The sequence below is a fragment of the Muscardinus avellanarius genome (assembly GCF_963383645.1).
Source record: "Muscardinus avellanarius genome assembly, chromosome: 3".
Lineage (NCBI taxonomy): Eukaryota > Metazoa > Chordata > Mammalia > Rodentia > Gliridae > Muscardinus > Muscardinus avellanarius.
The window spans coordinates 57,069,408-57,096,104 of NC_137788.1; the positions used below are offsets into that span (position 1 = coordinate 57,069,408).

The 26,697-nt window shown below is 34.7% G+C and overlaps 1 protein-coding gene across 1 annotated transcript in view; it reads left to right on the plus strand.

Annotated features, from left to right (window-relative positions):
- Nucleotides 1-8,055: 8,055 nt before the first annotated feature.
- Nucleotides 8,056-26,697, plus strand: part of LEPR (leptin receptor) — a gene marked incomplete at both ends in the record, with an annotated part of 68,916 nt that continues 50,274 nt past the window's right edge. The window contains 3 exons of the mRNA XM_080692478.1: nt 8,056-8,095; nt 14,116-14,445; nt 18,560-18,683. Coding sequence (XP_080548604.1) covers nt 8,056-8,095; nt 14,116-14,445; nt 18,560-18,683 — 494 coding nt within the window. The remainder of the gene's footprint in view (nt 8,096-14,115; nt 14,446-18,559; nt 18,684-26,697) is intronic.

A 26,697-nucleotide genomic window follows, 5' to 3' on the forward strand; every position in this document is an offset into this window, starting at 1 on the left:
CTTTTTTTGTGCCAATACCATACTGTTTTTAATTACTATAGCTCTGTAGTATAAATTGCCTCCTGCATCTAAGTTCTAACTGCTAAAAATTGCTTTGGCTATTCTGGATCTTTTGTTTCTCCATATGAAATTTATGACTGATATTTCTAGGTCTATGAAGAATGACACTGGTATTTTGATAGATATTGCATTGATCTGTAGATCACTTTTGGTAAAATGGCCATTTTGATGATATTTATTCTCCTTGTCCAAGAGCAAGGGAAGTCTTTCCATCTTTCAAGGTCTTCTTCAATTTCTTTAGTGTTTTATAATTTTCATTTTAGAAATCTTTACCTCTTTGGTTAAGTTTATTCTTAGGTATTTTATTGGCTTTGAGGTTATTGTGAATGGAATTGTTTTCTGTATTTCTTTCTCCATGGATTCATGGTTGGCATTTGAAAAACTACTGATTTCTTTAGGTTGATTTTGTATCCCACTACTTTGCTGAATTGGTTAATCAGCTTCAGTATTCTTTTGGTTGAGTTTTTTTTGTCTTCTAGATATAGGATCATGTAATTTACAAACAAAGATAATTTTAATTCTTTTCCCATTTGATTTTTTTTATATCCTTCTCTTGTCTTATTGCTCTGGCAAGAGTCTCAAGGACGATATTGAAAAGGAGTGGTTATAGTGGGCATTCTTGTCTTGTTCCTGATTTTATAGGGAATTCTTGCAGTTTTTCCCTGTTCAATATGATGTTGGCTTTGGGTTTATTTTATATTGCCTTAATGATTTTGAGATATGTTCTTTCTATTCCATATTTCTGTAGTGTTTTGTTTTTAACATGAATGGTTGTTGGGTTTTGTCAAATGACTTTTTAGCATTTGTTAAAAATCATATGATTTTTGTTCTCAGTTCTATTTATGTTGTGAATAATAGGTTTTTGTTTTGCACACATTGAGCCAGCCTTGCTTTTCTGGGATGAAACCAACTTGGTTGTGGTTTACAATTTTCTTGAAGTGGTTTTAATGCTTAATAGCTAGTATTTTGTTTAGAATTTTCGTATCTCTGTTCATCAATGATATTGATCTGGAATTTTCTTTTCTTGAGGTATCTTATTTGGTTTTGGTATTAGTGTGATAGTGGCCTCATAGAAGGAGTTTGGGAAAAATTTATCTCTTTTAATTTCACAGAACAAGTTGTAGAGTATTGGGTTTAGTTCTCTAAAAGTTTTGTAGAATTCAGCTGAAAGCCCAGCTGGACCCAGGATTTTTCTTGATGGCAGAATTTTTTATTGCTGTTTCTATTTCTTTGCTTGCTATTGGTTGGTTTAGATGTTCTGTGTTTTCTTGGTTCAATTTAGGTAGGTTATATGTGCTTAGAAGTCAGTTGATTTATTTCATGTTCTCCAGTTTATTGGAATATAAATTATGAAAATAATTTCTGATGATCCTCTGAATTTCCCTACTGTCTATGGTGATGTCTCCTTTTTCATTTCTGATTTTAATAATTTGGATTGATTCATTCTCTCTCTCTCTCTCTCTCTCTCTCTCTCTCTCTCTTGGTTAGGTTGGCTGGGGGTTTGCCAATAGTGTTAATTTTTTCAAAGAACCAGCTTTTTATTTTGTTAATCTTTTGTATTTTTAAAAATTCTCTATTTCTGCTCTGATTTTAATTATTTCCTGCCTTCTGCTGGCTTTGGTATTAGACTGTTCTTGTTTTTCAAGACCTTGAGGTGTGTGATTAGGTTGGCTATTTGGCGACTTTCCATTCTTATTATGTGGATGATCAGTGCTATAATTTTTTCTCTTAACACTACTTTCAAAGTGTTCCATAGATTTTTGGTATGTCATGTCTTTATTTTTGTTTAATTCTAGGAGTTTTTTTTTTAATTTCTCCCCTTATTTCTGATCTGATCTACTCCTCATTACAGAGTGTATTATTCAGTCTCCATGTATTTATGAATTTTTTTTGGTCTTCCTGTTGCTGATTTATACTTTCATTCCATTGTGATCTGAAAAGATGCAGGGGGTTATATTACATATTTTGAATTTGCTGGTGCTTGTTTTGTGGCCCAGGATGTGGTCTGTTTTGAGGAGGTTCCATGGACAGCTGAAAAGAATGTGTATTCAACTGTTGCTGTTGAAATATTCTGTATATGTTTATTAGGTCCATTTGGTTTATAGTTTCTTTAGGTCTGAAGAGTCTTTACTCATCATTAGCCTTGAACATCGCGTTAGTGGTGTGAGTGGTGTGTTGAACTCTCCCAATATTATTATATTTCAGTCTGTATAAGATCTGATGTTCCAAAGAGTTTGTTTTACAAATGTGGGTGTACCCACATTTGGGGCATAAATGTTTACTATCATTATATTTCTTCTTGCTAGATTATTTATTTTATTAATAAGAAGCACCCTACTTTATCTCTTCTAATGTGTTTTAGTTCAAAGCGTTTTATTAGATATCGGTGTAGAACACCATTAAGAGGTGTGTGATTGTTTTTCATCTCCATTTGCATGATATATCTTTTTCGTCCTTTCACCTCTAGCCTATGGATATCTTTAGCTGTAAAGTTAGTTTCTTGCAAGCAATGTTATAGTTGGATTATATTTTTAAATTCACATTGCTAGTCTATGTCTTTTAATTGAGAAGTGAAGCCCTTTAACATTCAGTGTTATTATTAAAATATAATTTTTGTTTCCTGTAATTTTGATTTCTACATTCTGTTTTTAATTTATTTCTTTAAGTATTTTCTCTAGTACTAGTTTAGTAACCACAATTTTTTTAAGCTTCTGATTATCTTGGAATGTTGTTATTTTCTCCCTCAATATTGAATGATATCTTTGCTGATTATAGCAGTCTTGGTTGGGAAGTTGTTTTCTTTCAGGGTCAGGAGTACTTCATACTAGTTCATCCTGGCTTTCTTGACTTGAGTTGTGAAGTCTGGTGTAATTTTTATTGTTTCGCCCCTGAATGCCACTTTTTCTTTTATTCTAGCTGCTTTTAAGATTCTTTCCTTGACATCTATGTTAGTCATTTTGATTTTTATGTAGATGGGGAGGTCCTTCTTTGATGTTGTCTTAACAGTGTTCTGTAATGTCTCCTGAACCTGGATGTCCAAGTTATATTTTTATGTTTGGTAAATTCTCTGAAATTATTTCTTTGAAGACATTACAGATACCCTTGGTTTGTGCTTCTATCCATTCTTCAGTGTTTTTTATCCATAAGTCAGGACTTTTCTTAATGTTCTTTAATTGTTGGGTGTTTAGGTTCTGATGTTGCAATGTTTTTTTCATTTTAGCTTAATTATCATTTTATTTATTTTATTTTTTTGCTTTTATTGGTACATTATAGTCTCACATCATAATGTTAATCATGTTGACAATGACATACATGCACACAGTAGTAATGTCTTCTGTATTTTGTTGAATGTGCTTTCAGTTTGAATGAACTGTCCTCTAAGAGTGATATTCTGTTTTTCATTTCATCTAGCTTGCCAGAGTTGTTTTCTATTGCTGTCTTCAGCAATAGAAATTTATTTATTGACTACTTCATTTTAATCAATGACTCTGTCTGATGCTTTTTTAAAATCTCAATTTCCACTTACATTTTCTGTACACTTATTATGAGGCCTTTGATAATTTTGAAGATCAGAATTTGGAATTCTCCTTTTTGCATTTTTGTTGATCAGTATTAGTGATCTCCCTTGTTGAGTTGTAGGAATTTATTTTTTCTCACTGTTCCTCATTCTCATATTTTCAGAGTTCTCAGGTTTGTGCTTATGTTTCTTTCACATCTTATTTTTCTTTGTGTATGAGTCATTGTTGATAGGTGTTGCTCTAGATCACTGCAAGAGATGGGTTCAGATGCCAGTCACACTTTGCTCCTATCCTTGAAGACTGTCTACTATCACCCACTGTTGTTCTACCTATAAGTCATCAATACTGGGTTGCTGTTACTCTACTCTGTGATTCCTTCTGCCTGCTGCTATGGTGACATTGATGGGTTTCAGGTATTAAGGTCAGGTATTCTATCATCACCTTTATAGAGAGTCAGCTCAGAGTGGTCAGCAGAAAGTTTGTGACCTATGTTTTCAAACCTCAATGTGTGAATTCTTTGGCATTTCCTTTTTATCAGCTGTGGTTAGTTTATTCTTAGTGTCTGGAAGTCTTTTGTTTCACCTCTCTGGTCCAATCATAGCCATAGGGATTCAGAGGTGTCAGCAGGTATAGACAAGAGGAAGTTATGTTTTATTCATTGGTGAAGTTTGCATGAGTGGGGAGGACCTGGAGTGATGAGTACAGGAATAGGGTAAAAATAGAGGATTATTTTTTCTAAAAAGTAGGGATATAGGTTAAATATTATTAAGCTGTTTTCTTTTAATATAGATACTGGGGATTGAACTCTGCTGCATTCTACCTCTGAGCTAATTCCACCCCTTTTTATTTTAAAATTTCAGACAGGATCTCTCTAAGTTGCTGAGGGTCTTGCTAAGTTGCTTTGAACTATCAACATAGAATGACTTCTACTCTTATCTGAATTTTTGTATCACTACAAATTCATTTGTTGAAGTCTAATAACTAAAGATGTGGGGATTTTTAGAAGATGTTAGGTCATGAGGGTGACTTCATCATTAATGGGATTTGTGTCTTTATGAAAAGCCTAAAGAAGCTTGTCCACCCTTTGTTGTAAGGACAAGAAGAAGAAGGCACCATCTGTGAGGAATGGGCCTTCTCCAGACACCCAGTCTGTAGGTCTTGATCATGAATGTCCCACCTTCATAAATGTGAGAAATACATTTCTGTTGTTTATAAGCCACTCAGTTCATGATATTTCATTATAGCAACTGGAACAAACTAACACAATTACATTGCAGGGCAATGTTAAACAGTATTATCTCAAACTTTTTATAGGTTGGTGTCTGTTTAATGACTCAATTTATGGAGCTATACTTAGGGAAGATTGCCTAAGAAATGTGTATAGCATCTATTTATCTACATGAAAAACTCTCAATATGAGAGCTTTGCATAAATTTCAGAGAGTTTATTAATACCTTTAAATTATAAGCTCTACTTTTGGGTACATGTACTTCTCTTCCTGGCAGTTATTATATCGCTCTCACCAAATTCTGAGTGAAGTCCATGTTCTAAAAATGTACAAGAATCACTATTTATATTGCACCTCTTGGTATCAATATCGATCATCAAAAATCTCTATATGGATGGTATTAGAATGCCTATGATCATCCTGTCTGTCTCCCAAGTACTGGGATTACAAGTGTGTACTATCATACCCAGCTAAGATGCTTCTTTTAAAGATTGGTTTCATTTGGTTTTGTCTTGGTGTGATGCCACCAGCATATAGTTGAGGATATTTCAAGAAGAGCCATTTCCTTTTACTCAATGATTCACTCTTTTATTAATTCACCCAGGTAATACCTATAAGAGACCTTCTAAGTGAGAGTCAGGCATATATTTGTGAAAGATATAGTGATGAAAAAAACAGTAAAAATTTCCCTTGATTTAGTAAAGTTTACATTCTAGTGGGGGAAAACAAATGATAAAGAAGAAAATAATACCTTTTAAGTTAGTGTTAAGAAAAATTTTAAGCAAAATCAGTAAATGTGAGAATTTTGGTGGTGAAGATGATGAAATCTCAGATGGGATGGCCGGGCAAGTCTCCTCTTTCTGTTGTGGGAGTGTTGTGGTTGATGAGGCCAAATAGTCAGTAGAGATCCAAGGCCTCAGAGTTTTATCTGGAACTTTGACTTTTACTCTGAGCGAAAGAAGAACACATTCATGTTTTGAGAAAGAGAGGCATGATCTGATCTCTGTGTTAACATGATACTCTACTGTGTTGAGAATAGACTGAGTGGGAACAAAGGCAAAAGTAGGGAGATCAGGTAAGATCCTATGCTGGTAGTCAAAGATAGAGATAATGGACTTGGAATACTATATTGGTGGTGGAGGGGATGGGAAATTATTGAATTTTGAAATTCCTATGAAACTATGGTACTGTTATCTATTATGTTATAAAGTTAATCAGGAAAAATGGCTTACTGTTTTTAGTATCAGGAATATTTTCATTTTCTCTCTAAGGTATTAGCTTTATTGTAAATATTTTGTAATTTACTTGACCATAAGAATGTTTAGAGCAAATTAGGGTTCATACTTAGCAAGCACATTCAAATTAATGGTGTTTGGCATTAGCTTTACTTTGGTTACCCTACCATTAGTTTTCCATTTGCTTAATTTTTTTTCTCATGGTTTAAATTTTTTTGTCATTTTTATCTGTATTGTTGATGTTTTTGCAAACATCCACAGATTCCTTTTGTATTTAGGGTGCATACACATATTTCTCTCATTGAATTTATATGAGATGCCACCTTTCGTAGTCTTTTCAAGGTTGTGTCTGTGTTACACTTGTGATTTTTCTTTGTTACAAACAATGCAACCTGACTGTAAGAATCAAACCATCAGACTAGTTTCATTTTGTATAGAACATTAAATAAAGGTATAGTTCTTTTATGTAAGGAAAACTGGATCTTTTTGGACACATAATGGATCAGTTGAGTTAAATGTGAGTCAAATCAATTTTTGGACCAAAGTATAGGTTTCAACAAATGCAGCCCAGTATAATGTTGTATTTATGATACATCCTCATTATAAAACTTGCTCTTAGGTTTATTTTATGAGAAGAGTTTTTATTAAAACCAGGTAAGACACAAAAAAGAGGGAGGAATTTTCAGGTATTGATATGATTAGGTCATGAGGACTCTAAGCACTGAATTGACTTCTAGAGATCCTAAAGAAATGTTGTGATGTCAATATATAAAGAACCAAAATTGTGATGAAAAGCTAGTAGTCTCAAAAACATATATACCAGGCTACCAATTGTTATGCTGATCCATTGTCTTCCCAAAAGTACATAGATTGTCAAATAAATAATCAAACACACGTTTTTGTTAATCACATGATGCCATTCCTCAGATATGCATTACAAGACATTTATTTTGTAATATCTATAATGTTTATTATAGTAAAGATGTGATTTCTGTTTAAAATTAAATTTCTAAGAATCATAGGCAGCTCTGCAAGGGATTATAGAGGTTATCCAACAGTCTTATTTGTAGATGAGGAATCAGGGGTCAACAGAGTTGAAATCCCGAGTCCTACAGCTTTTTAGTAGAGGAGCCTAGAGCAGCACACAAGGCTGACACAATATGGTTATTGTTTTTAACTTCAGACTCTATCTGTGTAGTGAACTGAATGTTCAATTTGAGATATTGAAAAAACATTTGAAACATCAATATCACACAGGGTTTCATTGAAAATCCAATATACTAATATACTAACTTTTTACTACGTTTTTTATTCATGATGTAGTAGTACAAATAATCATAGTTGTAATGTATTTCAAATTGGGTAGAATTCATGAGAAAGCTTATTTTCTAATGCATACCCTAACAATTGGATATATTAGGTCATGAGACTTCCCTAAATTAACTGATAATTTTTCAATGTAAATATTAACTTGTTTCCAAATGAATAATAGGTATCCAAAAATTTTTAGAAAGTTTTTCTTCTTTATTGGAAGTAAATATAAATCAGTACTTATACTATAACCATTTGACTTAGTGGTATCTAGTAAATATAAAGGCTTTAGAAAAAAGGGAGACTTAAGTACTTAACATAAAAATCCATAAAAATGATCATTATAATGGTGTTATTTGCTGTTGTATATTTAATTGAATTGCAATACTTTAGTTAAAAATTTATTCTTATTCTGATACTTGTTACATTTTAGCTATGTTAGACAACATGCAAATAGCAATTAATGTATAACATAATAAATGAGGAATACTTCTCTGATATTAATTCAGAGTATCATAGAAGAATTCTATGGACTTATTTATAATCCTTTTCCTATAATATTTTCTATATTATAATATATGTACATGTATTCTATATATAATATTTTCCTATAATATTGTCTACAGATAGCTTGTATATTGTGTTTTATTTTATATGTTTCTTTTAGATTTACTGTTTTTCAGGCATATGTCTCTGAAGTAAGATGACTTGTCAAAAGTTCTGTGTGGTGTTACTACATTTGGGTAAGGAAATTACTTGCTGTGTTTATACCCTTGTATAAAGTAGAGCTTTTGCTCTTAGAGATGCTGTTTATTTTAATGACTAACAAAATTTTCTTTTTCCAGTTAGGAATTCTCATGCATGCTCATGATTAAAAATGCAAACCAAACACAAGTAAAAATGTGAAAATGAAAACCCTCCCCAACCTCCTGAAAACAACTCGATGGTGTATCCTTCCAGATTTTCACACACACACACACACACACACACACACACACACACACACACATGCTCATATCTATAGTTGCAAAAGTAGAATTTATCTCAACAATCTTACTTTCCATGTTTTTTTCCATTTAACAAGTTTTACATTTATCATGACAATTTTTCTTAAGATTATTTACTAATATGTTAATGGTCATGTGATAGTATATTACATGAATGTATCTTAAATTATTAATTTATTTGGCCAATTTTAGATTGGTAAACATTTTTTCTGTAGTAAATAAAACGCTGAGCCAGGTGTGGTGGCATATTCCTATAATTCCAGTACTTGGGAGGCTGACACAAGAAGATCACAGGTTTGAAGTCAACATCAGCAACTTAGGCCGTATTTAAAAATAAATAAATAAAAAAACATTGGGAGTGTATTTTGGAGATAAAATGTCCCTCAATTTAATCCCCAGCCCTCCCCAAATGACCCCAAATAATGCAGCATTGAATATTCATATATACATCTTTGTATACTTGGAAAAATATCTTTATAGATTAATTCCTAAAGAAAAATTTTTGAGTGTTAAATTTTGTGCACATTTTTGAATTTGATAGTATAAAATCTCCACAAAGCTTTGTCTTTTGCTCTCCCAACATGTATTTATAAAAGTACTGTGCCATTGCATATCCATCAAAGATAAATCTTACCATTATTTTACTTTTTGCCTTACCAGATAAGCAAATACTGCTATCCCATCTCAACTTTATTTATTTGATGATTTGTGAGGTTCAGTTTATTGACTATTTATATTTCTTATTTTTCTAGTTTATATACTTGGATCAATTTGTTGAGTTTTATTCATCCTAGTTGAATTTTAAAAATTTCTAAAATGCAAGAGATATTTACCTCTATATTAGGGCTCTTCAGGGAAGCAGAGCCAATCAATTATGTGTGTGTGTTCATGCATGTGCACGTGCAGATCTGTTTTTAAGGACATTTGTTATAAGGAATTGGGGCATGCACTTATGAAGGCTGGAAAGTCCTATGATATAATTACCAAACAGGTGAGCGAGTGTTGCAATTCAAGACCAAAGGCCTGAAAACCAGGAGAGCTGATGGTGGAAGTTCTAGCCTGCATGTCAGCAGGCTTGAGGCCCAAGGACAGCTGATATTTAAGTTCTGGTCCAAAGTCAGGAAAAGATCACTGTTCCAGCTTGAAGTAATCAGGCGGCAGTTCTCTCTCACTGAGACTTTTTGTTCTATTTGGGAATTTAATTGATTGAGGCCCATTCATGTTGGGGACAGCAGTCTGTTTAATGAATTTGCCAATTCAAGTGTTAATCTCATCCAAAATCAACTTCACAGACATACCTAGAATAATATTTGGCCAAATATTTGGGCATCATTGGGCCCAGTCAGGCTCACACATAGAACAAACATATTTGTTATATATTTGCAAATATTTTATTACTTCCCAGCCTTTTCATTTTACTTTCTTTCATAGTACAGACCATATATATATATATATCTCACATATATATACACACATATATACTACACATATACACATTACATAAATATGTGCAATATATATATATTAATACCAATGTATACATTCTTAGAGAAAATATAACACTTAAATATTTTCTTATTTAGCAAATATAATTTATATCAACCATAATGGATATTTTTTCAAGGAAATATATATATATATATATATATATATATATATATATATATATATGTTGGGAAACTGCCACCTTAAGTGCCACTTCAAAAAATTAAATACACACTACCTTTCTTATACTCATTGCAGGATTGTCCTCCAGAGAAAGCATCAGAAAATCTTTTATTGCCTTTTGCTTTTAACTGCTGCAAACCATAGTAGTCTTCTGTGTTAGATTAGTCACACATTACTGATAACTTTAAACATGAAGACCTAGTTTATTTTGTGTTTATTTTTGTTTCCAGTTTATTCAAATTTATATTTTTTAAATTAGCATTAAAAGTTTCTCTTTAAAGATAGTTTTTTTAAACTTTAGGTCTGTTTTATATAAGTATCTAATATAATATTGGCTATTCCTGGTCACTTTGGCTTTCATTTTCATGGAATATCGTTTTCTATTCCTTTACTTTCAGTCACTGTGTGTTCCTACAGGTAAGGTGAGTCTTTGGTAGGGAGCCTATACTTATGTTTCACTGCTTTATCTATTAAGCAACTCTGGCTTTTTGTTTTTATTTTTACCATTTGCATTCAAAGTAATTATTGAAAGGAAAAAGCTTAGTAATGCCACTTCATTTTTTTAGTTGTTTTGTAGATCATTTATTCTTTTTTCTTTGTGATCAAGTCATTTTTATCTAGTAGTGTTTTAGATGCCTTGATTTATTATTTTAGCAAGGTTTTATTCCCTCTAGTTACATGGAGGCTTATAGAAAACAGTTTATTCTGTGATGCTAACAACTGAATTTTGGTAGCCAAAGACACATGTATTTTTACTCTACTCTTGATGCTACATTTTGACTTTTTGCTTTACATATTTTTGGTTGCTTATCTTTTGCCAAATTATTGTGGTTATATTTTAATAATTTTGTCTTTTAATCTTTTCCTTAAAGATATAAGTAATTTACATACCACCATTACAGTATTGAAGTATTTTGAGTTTCACCAGTGAGTTTTACACTAGCATTATATTTTTTAGCTTGAAGAACTCCATTTAGCATTATCTATATGATAGGTCTGGTGATGACAAGCTCCTCCAACTTATGTTTGTATGGGAGAATCTTTATCCTTCATTTCTAAGAACAGCTTTGCTATGTACAAAGTTCTCAATTGGCAATTTTTCTTCCTTCCACATTTTTTTTTTTTTTGGCTGTACTGGGAATGGAACCCAGGGGCATTGCACCTCCAAGCTACACCCCAGCTCTATTTTTTAGTCTCTTTATTTTTGAAACAGGATCTCACTAAGTTGCGAAGGGCCTTGCTAATTAGCTGAGGCTGTCCACGAACTGTGATCCTCTGGTCTCCACCTCCCAAATGCTGGGATTACAAGTGTGTGCCACCATGCCCGGCTTCCTTCCACATTTTGAATAAGTGATTCCACTCCCTTTTGGCCTGTTACTTTTCTATAGAAAGATTGCTACTTGGTGTATTGGAATTATTTTGTAAATTATTTGATTCTTTAGATATTTTAAGGATCTTCTCTTTGTCTTTGAGCTTTGACAGTTTGATTATATCTTGGGTTGTCTTAATTGAGTTGAATCTGATTTATGACCTTTGACCTTTTTGTACTAGTGTGTGTGTGTATACATACATACATATATATATATATATATATATATATATATATATACACATACATACATATAATATCTTTCTCCAGGTGTGGAAAATTTTCCGCTGTTATTTCTTTAAATAAGCTTCCTACTCCTTTTTTGTTTTCTACTTCCTCTTGAACCCCAGTTACTAAAACAATTTGCCCTTTTGATACTGTCCCATACATCCCATAAGCTATTTTATTCTTTTTCATTCTCTTCTCTCTCCTCCGGTTGTTTATTTTCAATTAACCCTAGAGTTCGTAGATTCTTCTGTTTTATTAATTCTGTTATTGATGCTCTTTATTCATTTTTTGTTTTATTTATTCTATATTTAGGCTCCAGGATTTGTTTCATTTTTATTTTCACATGTTTATTGGTACATTGCAATTATACATCATAGTGAGGTTCAAGTGACACAAACATACATGCACACGGCCCTTGGTTTTTTCCCTTTGTATCCCACCTTGCCCCTCTCCCATACATGTCAGTGAGATTGGTAGTGATGCCTTTACTTGTGAACATAATATTATTTATAGTCTTTTCTTCATCATTTTTCTTTTTTCTTTTACTTACCTCTCTCACACAATTTCTTTCCACTAGCCTATTGGTCTCTCTCATTTTTCTAAAACCCATTTTGTTTCTCGTTTTTGGTATAGCTTCCACATATTGGAGAAAACATATAACCCTTGATTTTCTGAGACTGGTCGATCTCAGCATAATATTCTCCAGTTCCATCTATTTTTCTGCAAACAACATCATTTTCTTCTTTCTTATGGCTGACTAAAATTTCACTGTGCATATATATCATGTTTTCTTTATTCATTTATCTGTTGATGGACATCAAGGTTGGTTCCATCATCTTGCTATTGTGAATTGTGCTTCTATAAACATGGATATACAGGTAACACGATAGTATTCTGACTTTAATTCTTTTGGAAAGATACTGAGTAGTATAACTGGGTCATATATAGGAATGGTTCCTAGTTTTTTGAGGAACCTCCACACTGATTTCCATAGTGGTTATACTAGTTTATAATCCCACCAACAATGTATACAGTTTCCTATTTTTCTACATCCTTGGCATCATTTATTATTGCTTGTGTTCTTGATGATTGCCATTCTAAATGGAATTAGATGGAATCTCAATGTAGTTCTGATTTTCAATTGCTAGTGATGTTCAGCATTTTCTTTATATGTATTGGCTGTTTGTAAAAGTATCTATAAAGAACATATTAAAACAGAAAAAAGAAATTGAAGATTGATCTTAGAAGATAGACCTCTCATGTTCTTGATAGGCAGAATAAATATTGTCAAAGTGACCATACTACCAAAAGCAACCAACAGATTCAATGCAATCCCCATCAGAATTCCAGAGTCATTCTTCATAAAGCTAGAAAAACTCCTAAAGTTCATATGGATAAACAAAAGACCCAGAATCGCAAAAGCAATTCTGAGCAATAAGAACCACACTAGAGGTGTCACAATACTTGATTTCAAATTATATTACAGAGTAATAGTATAAAAACAGCATAGTATTGGCACAAAAACAGACACATAGCTGGACATGGTGATACATACCTATAATTACTATACTTAGAAGGCTAAGGCAGGAGAATCAAAGGCTCACAGCCAGCCGTAGCAATTTGGGAGACTATCAGCAACCTAGTGAAACCTTATTTCAAAACAAAAATAAATTCAGCAGGGGGTATAGCTCAGAGGTAGAATGCCCCTGGGTTCAACATCCAGAACCAAAAGAAAAAACAAAAACACACACACAAAAAAATAAACAAAATAGAAGATATTGAAACAAATCCCTACACTTATCGCCAGTTGATTTTCAGTAAATGAGCTAAAACATATGCTACACAAAAGACAAACTTCAAATGATGCTAGGAAAACTGGATATCTATATGTAGAAGAATGATGAAATTAGACCCCAGTCTTTCATACTGTACACGAATCAACTCAAGATCAGAAACTTTGTAATTACTAGAAGAGGGCATAAGACTGGCTCTCTGACATAGGCACTGGGAGATACTTCCTTAGCAACAGCACTAAAGCTCAGGAAATAAAATTGAGTCAAGCTAAATTCTTTCCAAAAGCACTCAGTGAAAGCAGTGTTAACATTTTGGTGTTACTCTCTTTAATAAATATTAAAAGAGCACATTAACGTTTGTTTATATAATTGCCCATTCAACTATTTCTCATTTATGCTGGAAGTTAGAATAATTTTATTATAGAAAAGGAAAATTATACAGTTAGTGTTAGTTTTCCTTTCATTAAATATAAATATAGAACTTATATTAATGATGAAAAAATGTGTTAATATCCAGACAAAGTACCAGATAGTGGGAGTTACTTAAATAAGTGAACCATCTATGTATTAGGTACTGATTGAACACTTTGAAAGCTAAATAATTATTGCTGGGAACTATATGGTTTAATTTCAGATACTTTCTACTTGTCTCTTAATCAAAATGGTTACTTGTTCTCTGTGTTTTTTTTTTTTAACAGAATTTCTTCATGTGATAACTGCATTTAACCTGGCATATGGGATTACTCCCTGGAGATTTACATTGTCTTGCATGCCACACAATGCCACCAACGACCATTTTCTTTTGCCTGCTGGGATGTCAAAGAACACTTCAAGTTTGAACGAACGTCATGAGGCAGCTGTTGAAGCTAGACTTAACTCAAGTGGTACCTACATTTCTAACGTATCTCAACCAACTTTACACTGTTGTTTTTGGCGGGAGCAAGATGACAACTGCTCTGTACATACAGACAGCATTGAAGGAAAGACATTTGTTTCAACAGTAAATTCTTTAGTTTTTCAACAACTAGGTTAGTATTTTAATATTCTAAGCATTGACTGTTATGTTTTATCTGCATTGAACCAAGTGTTTTAATTCCCTCAAACCTGAATGAATCATATCTTATGAGTATGATTTTTATCATATATTATCATTTTGTATAAGAAATAAAATTAGGATTCATCATGTGACCAAACTAATACGTGTGCCCCAAATTATTTTATAAAATATCCTATAAACCGGTGCTGGGGCCAGTGCGGCCGGCATCGGAGTCTGCTGTGAGGCGAGGCCAGCATCGGAGCCTGCCGTGAGACATGGCCAGTGCTGGGGCCTCCTAGGCCGGGAACGGAACCTGCTGAGGGGTTAGGCTGGTGCTGGAGCCAACGAGGCCGGCATTGGAGCCTGCCGTAAGGCTAGGCCGGTGCTGGGGCCTCCGAGGCCAGGATTGGAATCCTGCCAAGGGGTTAGGCCGGTGCAAGGGCCAGTGGCCAGCATCGGAGCCTGGCGTGAGGCAAGTTCACTCCTGCGGCCTCCAACCCGGGACCAAAGCCAGCTTAGGGGTTAGACCGGTGCAGGGGCCAGCGAGACCAGAACTGGGGCCTTCCATGAGGCAAGGCTGCTGCTTGAGCCAGCGAGGTCTGGATCAGTCCACTGAGTAGCCAGGCCACTACTGGGACCATCAAGAGTGGGATCGGTACTTGCAACGCGGCATGCACAGAGAAATATCGCAGAAAATATAAATCAGACGCTTCTCTTAATCAGCAATAACTAGGAGGAAAAGGGCAACAGGAAGAGGTTGAGCTATAGAAAGGGCCCTATAGTGAAGCAACTAATGTGACCAATCAGAGGGTATGTAATACTGGAGGACGGAGCCTCTTTAAAACGCAGGAGGTACATAAACAAATGTATCAAAGTAAATCACCAAAGAAGCGTGGGATGGAGGGAGGGGGAGGGAATGGGATGGGGGCTGGAGGAGGGCTAATTGGATGATGTGTGCTTGTATATTCTCTCAAGTCTTGTACTCCATTGTGGTTGATATATGACTACAATGCACCAATTTAAAAAATAAATTAAAAAAAAATCCTATAAAAATGCAATAAGGGAATTATTTCTTACCTTTAAGTACATTCCTTATAATCCTCTAAATTTTCTTTGAAACACATGATATTAGATGTGCTAAAGAGATAATATATCAAGTTACTAATAATATTATTGAATTAGTTAAATGTTAAAATGTTCAGCTGGGCGTGGTGGGGAATGCTTGTAATCCCAGCATTCGGGAGGCAGAGACCAGAGGATCGTGATTCACAGATAGCCTCAACTCAGTGAGACCCTGTTTCAAAAAATATAAAGACTAAAACAATAGGACTGAGGGTGTAGCTGGGAGGTAGAATGCCCCTGGATTTCATCCCCAGTGTCACACACACAAAAAAATGTTAAAATGTTCATGAATAATAATGATTTTTTCAGGCAAGGAATCTCAAAACAATATGGTTTTTGTTTTTAAGTATAAATAGCTAAGCCGGGCGTGGTGGCACACGCTTGTAATCCCCAAGCTTGGGAAGCAGAGACAGGAGGATTACGCAGGTTCGAAGCCAGCCGCGTGGGCTGGCTTAAGAGACCCTGTTTCCAAATTTTAAAAAAATGTAAAAATAGGTCTGGGAGAGTAGCCCGGAGGTAGAAGGGCTTCCAGGAACCCCAGTACCACCACCCCCACAAAAAAAGTATAAATAGCTATATTTAGTATGTAGTAAATATAGTTGGTGTTGTTAATAATTTTGCATCTGAAAACATAAACAACAGAGTTAAATTATTTCCAAGTTTTCTGAAAAAGCCAAATAGTCAATTGACTCATCCATAGGAAGGAAACTAAAATATTAAAATATAGGTGCACATAAGCAAGATACTCTCATTTAGGGCTAATTAGGTTTTCCCAATTGATACTATTGACATTTTGGTCCAGATAATTCTTGTGTTTTTTGGGGGGTGGAGTGGGGGCTGACCTGCATCTTGTGGAATGCAAAGCAGCAGCCTTGGCTTCTATCCAATAGATGCTAGTGGCATTCCTTCCTCAACTTTACTACTACTACTACTACTACTACTACTACTGCTACTATAGACTCTAGATATTGTAGATATTTCCTGAAGTACAATATTAACTCTAGTTCATTACCATTGATAAAGTAGAAGAAACACTAGTATGCTGAAATCAGTTTAGGAATAAGAATGAATCATAAATATGTAATAAAACCAGATTTAAAAAAAATAAGATAATAGTAATAATTCGCAGTGTCTCCCATTTCGTTTGTAGCTATTAACTTCATTTTATTTTTTAAATTTTATTTAAAAATATTAAAATTGGATTTAACAGTGAATTTACAGTGATATACATTGCACTTAACATTACCTGTCTCTTCCTTTCCCCTTCTATTCCCATTTCTTCTTTCTTCCCTTCCTTGATTCTAATTTCATTAAATGATACACTTTTTAAGATTTATAAGGAACTTAGCCAACCAATAAGTGAACATTCTAAGAATGAACTTAAGCTAGTGTCCTAGTGATGCGTCTTGAAATGATAAAAAGGTTTTGCACTTTCTTCAGTTATGATGGGTAATGATTACAATGCTATATATTTAAATTTTATAAATAAGAGATAATAACTAGTTTTTAAAAATTTGATGCATTGTACTTTTGTATCATCTTGGGGTACAGAGTGTCAGAAAAATACATGCACACAACTCTTGTAGCCCTCCCCACCCGGTCCATCTCCTCTTCTCTCCTCCTCCCCTGCATGCCTTTGAGATTGGAACTGGTCATTTTTTATACATACATAGCATTCTATTGCATTTCTTATGACTTCATCTTCTCTCCTAACTTTCTTTCCTAATCCCCTTCAGCCACTCCCCTGAAATCTCTGCTCATCTATCTGATGTTGCTTTTATTTCTGAATATCTCTCTAGCTTTCACATAGAAGAACGAACATACATCTACTCACCTTTTTTTTTGGGGGGGGGAGGGTCTGGGGATGGAACCCAGGGGCATTTGACCTCCAAGCTGCATCCCTGCCCTTTTTTTATTCTTTATTTTGAAACAGGGTCTCACTAAGTTGCGGAGGGCCTAAGTAGCTGAGGCTGTCCCTGAACCAAGATCCTCAGGTCTCAGCCTCCCAAATGCTGGGATTACAAGCGAGTGCCACCACGCCTGGCTCATCTATTCCCCTTCTGAGACTGGCTATACTCAGTCTCATATTCTCAAGTTTTATTCATTTTCCTTCAAAGGGTGTAATTTTGTTCTTCCTTATGGCTGAGTAAAATTCCATTGTGTGTATATACCAAAGTTTTGTGATCCATTCATCCAGTCATCAAGAACACAAGTAATAACTAGTTACCTTTAAGTAAGATTACATTACATAACTAAAATGATTAGGTTGAGTAGTGTTTACTGAGGATTTCAATTTATTATTGTCCTAAGTAGACTGTTTCCTTTATAAGGCTCAACAATATTACAAAGTCCCTAGTACCTGAAAATCCTAGTTTGGGAGCACTTTTAGTATTGTCTTTAGTTAGTTGTACTTTGTCTTTAGTTAGTCATGATTTTCAATTGTTATTGCCCTTGTCTTCTAAATTACAAGTTTCACATAATTTACCTTCATCAATATCAGGTGATTTTTTTCAATGTGTAGTGAAATATGCTTTTGTCAATTGTATTTGGGGCCCATGATATTATAATAACAAAAATTTAAGACATGGATTATACTTTAGATTGACTCATTGACCTTTATTTGCTAAAGCAGGTTCATAAATATCTTTCTAGATTTGCTTGTAATTTGATTATTTTTTTCTGTTGAAAAGTGAGAATGAATTGAACTAGGTACATTTTGAGATCTTTTATCCTACATTATTTGAGATTAAAAACAAGATTGAAAAGAAATAATTGAGTTGAATTCTCTTCACAAAAAAGAAACTGAGGCTTAAAGATACTAAATGACTTGGGAAAACATTTGATTAGTTAAAGCTTGTTCTTTTTATCTGAGAATGGCCAGTGGCAGTTGTATCAGAACATGGGTAAATTAAATTTATCTCTTCTCTTTCAACGAGTTGTTCAAAATGTTTTTTCAGATTTAATGTAGTTTATTATTAATTCAGGTGCAAACTGGAACATACAGTGCTGGATGAAAGGGGACTTGAAATTATTCATCTGTTATATGGAACCATTATTTAAGAATCCTTCCAAGAATTATGACCTGAAGGTTCATCTTTCCTATGTTCTGTAAGTACCAAAAAGTTAATTTGTCTATTTCTACTACACAATGTGTTTCGAAATACAAAAGCTCCCAAATACAAAAGTGAATTATGAAACTTCCCAATCCCTACATTTACTTTAGTATCTAAACATTCTTCTCCATTATTTCCCTCACTTCTCTTCCTGTTGATGCAGGTAGCAAAAATAATACAGATACAGATGGGCATATAGTCTAAAAGAAGTATGAGCTCAATTCAGAGGTTCTGGATATGTGAGTTAAAAGGGAGGAACTTAATTTGTTTTCCCCTTTATATTTTGTCTTTTTAATAACTTAAAAATACAAATACTTATATTTATTTGAACTACACGGAGAGCCAAAATGGTGAGGTTTTTAATTCTAATGTTTTTATTTTTGTTTTGTTTAATTGATCTCAAGAAAGGAAAGAAATCCAAGTTTATAAAAAAAACTTACATGGATTTTTATTTTATTACATACAAAACCTTACATACAATTGATATAATAGTAAATAAACATGTTGAATATTTGCAGGTCATTCAGATAGTACCCTGTACATATACATAAATAAATAATAAAATATTGGCTACATGAAACTATGTGTATACATGTGAATATAACATTGTTAACTTGGACACTCCTTCCTGGCTTCACTGAGGTTTCTCCTCCATTATCTGGAGTCCCTTTGGTATTTCAAATACTTCCTAGCTGGAACATATTTGAGAAAACATGTCCCTTCTCTTTCTGTGCTTGGCTAATCTCACTTAACATAACGCTCTCCAGGTCTTTCCATCTTATGAATGACCTAATTTTGTTCTTTATTGCTGAGTAGAAGTCCATTGTGTGTATTTCCCATAATTTTGTAATCCATTCATCTGTTGATGGACACCTAGGTTGATTCCAAATTTTGGCTATTGTGAATTGTGCTGCTATGAACACAGGTATGCATATGTTACTGTAATTCTCTGATTTCAGCTCCTTTGGAAAAGATACTCAATAGTGGTATAGCTGGATCATATGGTGGATTCATTCCTAGTTTTCTAAGGAATCTCCACACTGATCTTCTAACTTTTAAAAAACTTAACGCTAATCATTAGGAGTTTTGATCCAGTCCAACAATACTGGTTCAATAAACCATCAACCTGAGGCAAAACAAACAAAAACTAAGCAAAGTCACCTTTTTAGCTTTTAAAATTGAGCTGGGCATGGTGGTGTTTTGATGGAGAAACAAAAGTGTTTCAAGACAAGCAGAATCTCAAAAAATTCATGAATACCACACCAACACTAGAGGAAATACTTAAAGAAATAAACCACAAAGAAGACAAAAGAAGCAAATTTCAGAAGCAGAGAAGAGATGAAATTGACCAGTGGGGCAACTAAGCAAAGAAGAAATAACACTATATCAAGCAGAAGATAGAACACAAAACAAAATGGCAAGAAACAAAAGTCATATTTCAATAATAATCTTTAATGTCAAAGGACTTAACTCACCAATTAAAAGACATAGACTGGCAACATGGATTAAAACACAATCCAAATATATGTTGCTTGCCAGAAACTCACCTTACAGCCAAAGACATCCATAGGCTGAAAGTGAAAGAATGGAAAAAGAAAATATCATGCTAATAGAGACCAAAAATAGGCATAGGTAGCAATGCTGATATCCAACAAAACAGACTTTAAGCTAAAACACATCAGAAGGGTCAAAGCAGGGCACATCCTTTTATTAAAAGAACAATCCACCAAGAAGATATAATGATACTAAATGTTTATGCCCCAAAATGCGGGTGCACCCACATTTGTAAAACAAACCCTTCAGGACATCAGGTCTCAAATAGATCCAAATACAATATTATTTGCAGACTTCAACAAACCACTCAGGCCACTGGATCAATCTTCAAAGCAAAAGATGAGTAAAGAGTCTTCAGAACTAAAGAAAACTATAAACCAAATGGACCTAGTAGACATATATAGAATATTTCAACCAGCAACAGCAGAATATACACTCTTCTCAGCAGCCCATGGAACCTTCTCCAAAATAGATCACATCCTGAGCCACAAAGCTAGCACCAGCAAATTCAAAAGATGTAATATAATTCCCTGCATCTTTTCAGACCACAGTGAATTGAAAGTAGAAATCAACAAGAAGATAAAAAATACTATTTAAATACATGGAGATTGAATGACACACTATTGAATGATGAGTGGGTAAGATCAGAAATAAAGGGGAAAATAAATTCCTGGAATTAAATAAAAATAGAGACAAAACTACCAAAATCTATGGAACACTCTGAAGGCAGTGTTAAGAGGAAGGTTTATAACATTGAATACCCACATAAGCAGAACAGAGAGTCACCAAGTAAACATCCTAATGACACATCTTAAGAACCTAGAAATACTGCAACAGTCTAATCCCAAAGCCATCAGAAGGCAGGAAATAATTAAAATCAGAGTAGAAATACATGAAATAGAAAATAAAAAAACAGTTCAAAGAATCAACAAAACATAAGGCTGGTTCTTTGAAAAGATTAATAAGATTGACAAACTCCTGGCCAACCTAACCAAAAGAAAGAATCCATTAAAATCAGAAATGAAAAGGGGACATCACCACAGACAGAGGGAAATTTAAAGTATTATCAGAAACTATTTTGAAAATTTATACTCCAATAGACTGGAAAACATAGAAGAAATCAATAGATTTTTAAGCACATATAACCTACCTAAATTGAACCAAGAGGACATAGCAATCCTAAACCAACCAATATCAAGCAAAGAAATAGAAACAGCAATAAAAATTCTGCCATCAAAGAACAGCCCCTGACAGATTTCCAGCTGAATTCTACATAACCTTCAGTGAAGAATTAATCCCAATACTTCACAACTTGTTCTGGGAAATTGAAAGAGATGAAATTCTTCCACATTCCTTGTATGAGGCCAGTATCACATTAATACCAACACAAAATAAAGATACCTCAAGGAATGAAAATTATAGGCCAGTATCCTTGATGAATATAGATGCAGAAATTCTAAACAAAATACTAGCTATTCACATTTAAAACCACAACAAGATAATTGCATACCATAGCCAAGTTTGTTTCATCCCAGAAAACCAAGGCTAGTTCAACATACACAAATTGATACACATTATTCACCACATAAATAGAGCTGGGAACAAAAACTGCATGATAATATCAATAGATGCTAAAAAAGCACTTGACAAAATTCAATACCCATTCATGTTAAAAACACTGCAGAAAATTGGAATAGAAGGAACATATTTAAACATCATTAAGGGAACAAATAACAAACCCAAAGTCAACATCATATTTAATGGGGAAAAACTTCAAGAATTTCCTCTAAATTCACGAACAAGACAAGGATGTCCACTATCACTACTTCTTTCCAATATATTCCTCAAGACTCTTGTCACAGCAATAAGACAAGAGAAAAATATCAAAGGAATTCAAATAGGAAAAGAGGAATTAAAATGATCCTTGTTTGCAGATGACTTTATTTTTTATCTAGAAGATCCAAATAACCAAAAGACTACTGGAGCTGATTAACCAATTCAGCAAAGTTGCAGGATATAAAATCAACCTAAAGAAATCAGTTGCATTTCTTTATGCTAACAGTGAATCAAAAATGAAAGAAACAAAACAATTCTATTCACAATAACCTCAAGATCAATAAAATACCTAGGAATAAAACTAACCAAAGATGTAAAAGACCTTTACAAAGAAAACTATAAAACATTAAAGAAAGAAATTGCAAACCTTGGAAGATGGAAAGATCTCCGGTGCTCATTGATAAGCAGAATAAATATAATCAAAATGGCCATTCTGCCAAACGTGATCTACAGATTAAGTGCAATTCCTATCAAAATATTAATGACATTCTTCATTGACTTAGAAAAGTCAGTCATGAATTTTTTTTTTTTTTTTTTTTTTTTTTTGGTGGTACTGGGGTTCCTGGAAGCCCTTCTATATCCGGGCTACACTCCCAGACCTATTTTGCAAACAGGGTCTCCTAAGCCAGTGCGGCTGGCTTCAAACCTACGCGATCCTCCTGTCTCTGCCTCCCAAGCACGGGGATTACAAGCGTGCGCCACCACGCCCAGCGTCAGTCATAAATTTTATATGGAGAAAGAAATGACCCAAAATAGCCAAAGCAATTCTCAGCAATAAGAAACATGCAGGAAACATCACAATCCCTGACTTCAAATTATACTACACAGCAACAGTAGTAAAAACAGCATGGTATTGGCACAGTAACAGGAAGACAGATCAATGGAACAGAATGGAAGATACAGAAACAAACCCACACACCTATGATCTTTGACAAAGGGGCCAAAGTCATTTGCTGGAAACTCATACCTTTTTAACAAATGGTACTGGGAGAACTGGCTATCCATTTTTAGAAAAATGGAACTACTTACCTCTCACTGTGCACAGGAATCAACTCCATATGAATCAAAGACTTGGAAATTAGAACAGAGACTGTGAAGCTATTAGAGGAGGGCATAGGCTCAATACTCCAACATATAGGCACAGGCAGTAACTTTCTCAGCAAGACCTCCAAAGCATAGACAATTAAAGCAAGAATTAACAAGCGGGCTGGCATCAAACTAAAAAGTTTCTGCTCATCAAAACAAACCATCAAGAACCTAAAGAGAAAGCCTACAGAGTGAGAGAAGATCTTTACCAGCCACCAGTCAGATAGAGGGCTAATATCCAGAATATACAAAGAGCTCAAAAGACTCTACACTAGTAAAACAAATAACCTAATCAGGAAATGGGCCACTGAACTGGAGAGACACTTCACAAAAGAAGAAATACAAATGGCCAATAGGTACAGGAAAAGGTGTTCAACATCTTTGGCCATCAGGGAAATGCAAATAAAAAATATGCTGAGATTCTTTCTAACCCCAGAGTGGCGAGCATAAAGAAATCAAATAACAACAAATGCTGGGAAGGATGTGGGGAAAGAGGAACTCTTTTACACTGTTGGTGGGAGTCCAAACTAGTTCAGCTGCTATGGAGATCAGTGTGGAGATTCCTTAGAAAACTGGGAATGGATTCACCATATGATACGGCTATATCACTCTTGGGTATCTTTCCAAAGGGTTTGAAATCAAAGAACTACAGTAACATATGCATACCCATGTTCATAGCAGCATGATTTGTAATAGCCAAAATATGGAACCAACCTATGTCTCCATCAACAGATGAATGGATTGCAAAATTATGGGAAATACACACAATGGGATTCTACCCAGCAATAAAGAAGAACAAAATCATGTCATTTGCAAGAAGATGGAAAGTCCTGGAGAACATTATATTAAGTGAGATTAGCCAAGAACAGAAAGAGAAGGAGCATATTTTTTCTCTAATATGCTGAAACTAGGGAGTATTAGGGATACCAGAGGGACTCTAGATAATGGAGGGGAAACCTCAGCAGAGCTAGGTTATGTTATGTTATGTTTTGTCTTGAGTTCTTAATTTCTGAAAAAGATATACGTGTATATCAAGCATTAAAAGTTTGAATCATAGTGTATGTATAGATCTGTGAATTTTAACCAGTTGTTTCAACTGAGGAGTTATTAATTTATTATCAAAATGGCAGAACCTAGGATAATGAGAAAATTGTGATATAGTATTTTTTAAAAACTTTCTTATGTAATCTTTGCTTAACAGATTTTCCCCTAATATTATTTTGAGCTTGGGTTTCTAAAAATTATTAGTATCATAAACCCAATCACATTGCTGAGTGTTGGAGAAACATTCTCTCACTTTTCTCTGTCATACTTCTGTATACTTTGGTCAATATGTTCATTATACAAATTGCCACATGCTATTTCTGCCTTGAATTCTGTTTTTGTGCACCTCATTAGAATATAATCTCCAAATAATTTAGCCTCTTCAGATCAAATGGAAGAGTGGGACAGTGTAACAGATGAGATTTCCATGGAAGAGTATATCTATCATGGTTATTACGATAGAGGTTTTTAACTAAAATTACTATTTGTTGGGCATCAGAGAATTCATGAGGGTAACCTTTTAGGGCTCTGAGTAAAAAAAAAGTATTTTTTTGAAGGAACTAAAACCTAATGTTTTTAAGGGATTTATTTAGATCCCTGTAAATATGTCTTTTCAGGGAAAGCATTGTTTGAGCTCTGATATTAATGTTTGTCAGAGAATCTGAAGGAGAAATACCCTAGATAATGTGATATTTTGAAAGTGCTTCAGGGATTTTATCTTAAACCTAGAAAGGGAATATTGTTCTTCTTTTATGAGGTGCCTACTATGTGTAGCAGGCACTATCCTGAGTGTAGGGAACAACGCTCAACCCCATAGGCTCTGCACTTGCCCTCAGAGAGCTAACAGTTGGTTGTTAAAGCAGAAAACCTATCAGCCAAGTTTGACTGTGGTGTAATAAATATAGGGACTTGTGGAAACATTGCTAAGAATATCTTGCCCAGATTAAGAAGAGGCAGAAGAGAGTGAGCCTGAGAGAGTGAAGAGCTTTCTCAGAGGGTGCAATCGCTTAGATCAGGTTTGGAGAGTGGGGATGTTGGCTGTGGTTTGGCAGGCAAGCTGGGAAATGAAGCGAGCCCAGGGCAGAGGAATGAGCAAGGGCCAGATCCTGAGGAGCCCTGCAGGTCATGCTGGCAACCACTAGCACTAGGGTACTTGGTCTCTTTGACTTGCTCTGTTAGCATTCTTGGAGATTTCAACATCTTCATGGACAATCTTCAGTTCCTTGAATGCTTCTGGTTTTCTTGTTCATTTCACCTCACCTAGTTTTAGTTTGCCCATTTTATTGGACTTACTGTAGACCTTGATAAGCTTGCTCTTTCTGTGATCTCAATTTCAAGACTCACTCTTTGGTTCGTTCTCTCTCTCTCTCTCTCTCTCTCTCTCTCTCTCTCTCTCTCTGCATCCCATGTTACTGTTTCCTCTTTGCATCCCATGTTATTGTTTCCTTTATTACCTCACTTCAGGAACAGTTCTCCACAGTTCTGAGCTTTACCCTTTGGGTACTATGAAAGGTAGCCTGTTCTGCTGTTGACAAGTTTTCTCAGCAGGCCTCCTACCAGCATAGTTTTTGGGGAACCCAGTGGCCCTCCCATTTTGTTTCTATCTCTTTTTGTGTTCATATTAGCAGTACTTCTGCTAATCCTATTCTCTCCCAGACCCACATGAACCTCCTGTGAAACTGAATGCAATTCACTCCGTTAGATAAAAGCCCACAAATCTCCCAGAAATAAGCCCTTCTTCACTGTCTCCTTTCAGTATTTGCTCAGAAGCCATTTCTTAATTTTAACACATGTGTTATGTGGAGAGGAAGTCCTGGTTCCTTTTATTTAAGGGCCCTTTCCTCAGCGTCTATTTCCTCTTACAGCAAGAAAAATCCAGGTGAAAATTTTGATACTTGCCTGGAAATCTCCTTTGATAGATGGCTGTGATCAGGAGGCACGTTCTGGGCTTTCCACATAATCACAGGGGGAGGCAGTGTTACTCAGCTTTCTGCCTTCACACAAGAAAGACCCCCTTACTTCCCATGTCCTGTCACATGTTCCTTATGTCCTTGGTGCCTTCACTGATGGTGTCCTTGAAGCCTAGATTTCTAATAACAGTCTCTTCAAGGCCATTTGGGCTGTTTTTATTCTGCTTATTCAAATCCTTCTAGCCTCTGTTGCCTGGTTCCAAAGCTCCTCCTATATTTTTAGTTTGTTATGGAAGTGCCCCACTTCTAGGTTTGAATATACACATTAGTGACCTGAGGTTATATAATAAATGTCACCCAAATTTTGTGGCTTAAAGCAACATTTATTAGCTTGCTGGGATAAGATACAGGAACAGCTTAGTTGGTGCATCTGCCTGGAGGTCTCTCGGAAGCCTGCAGTACCAGGTGTTGGTGCTGGGACCATGGGCATTGCAGGGAGCCTTCTCTGGAGGAGAAGTTCTCTTGGATGTTGTGCTGAGGGCATCCTCTCCTTTTTGGCTGGAGACTGTAATTCCTCCT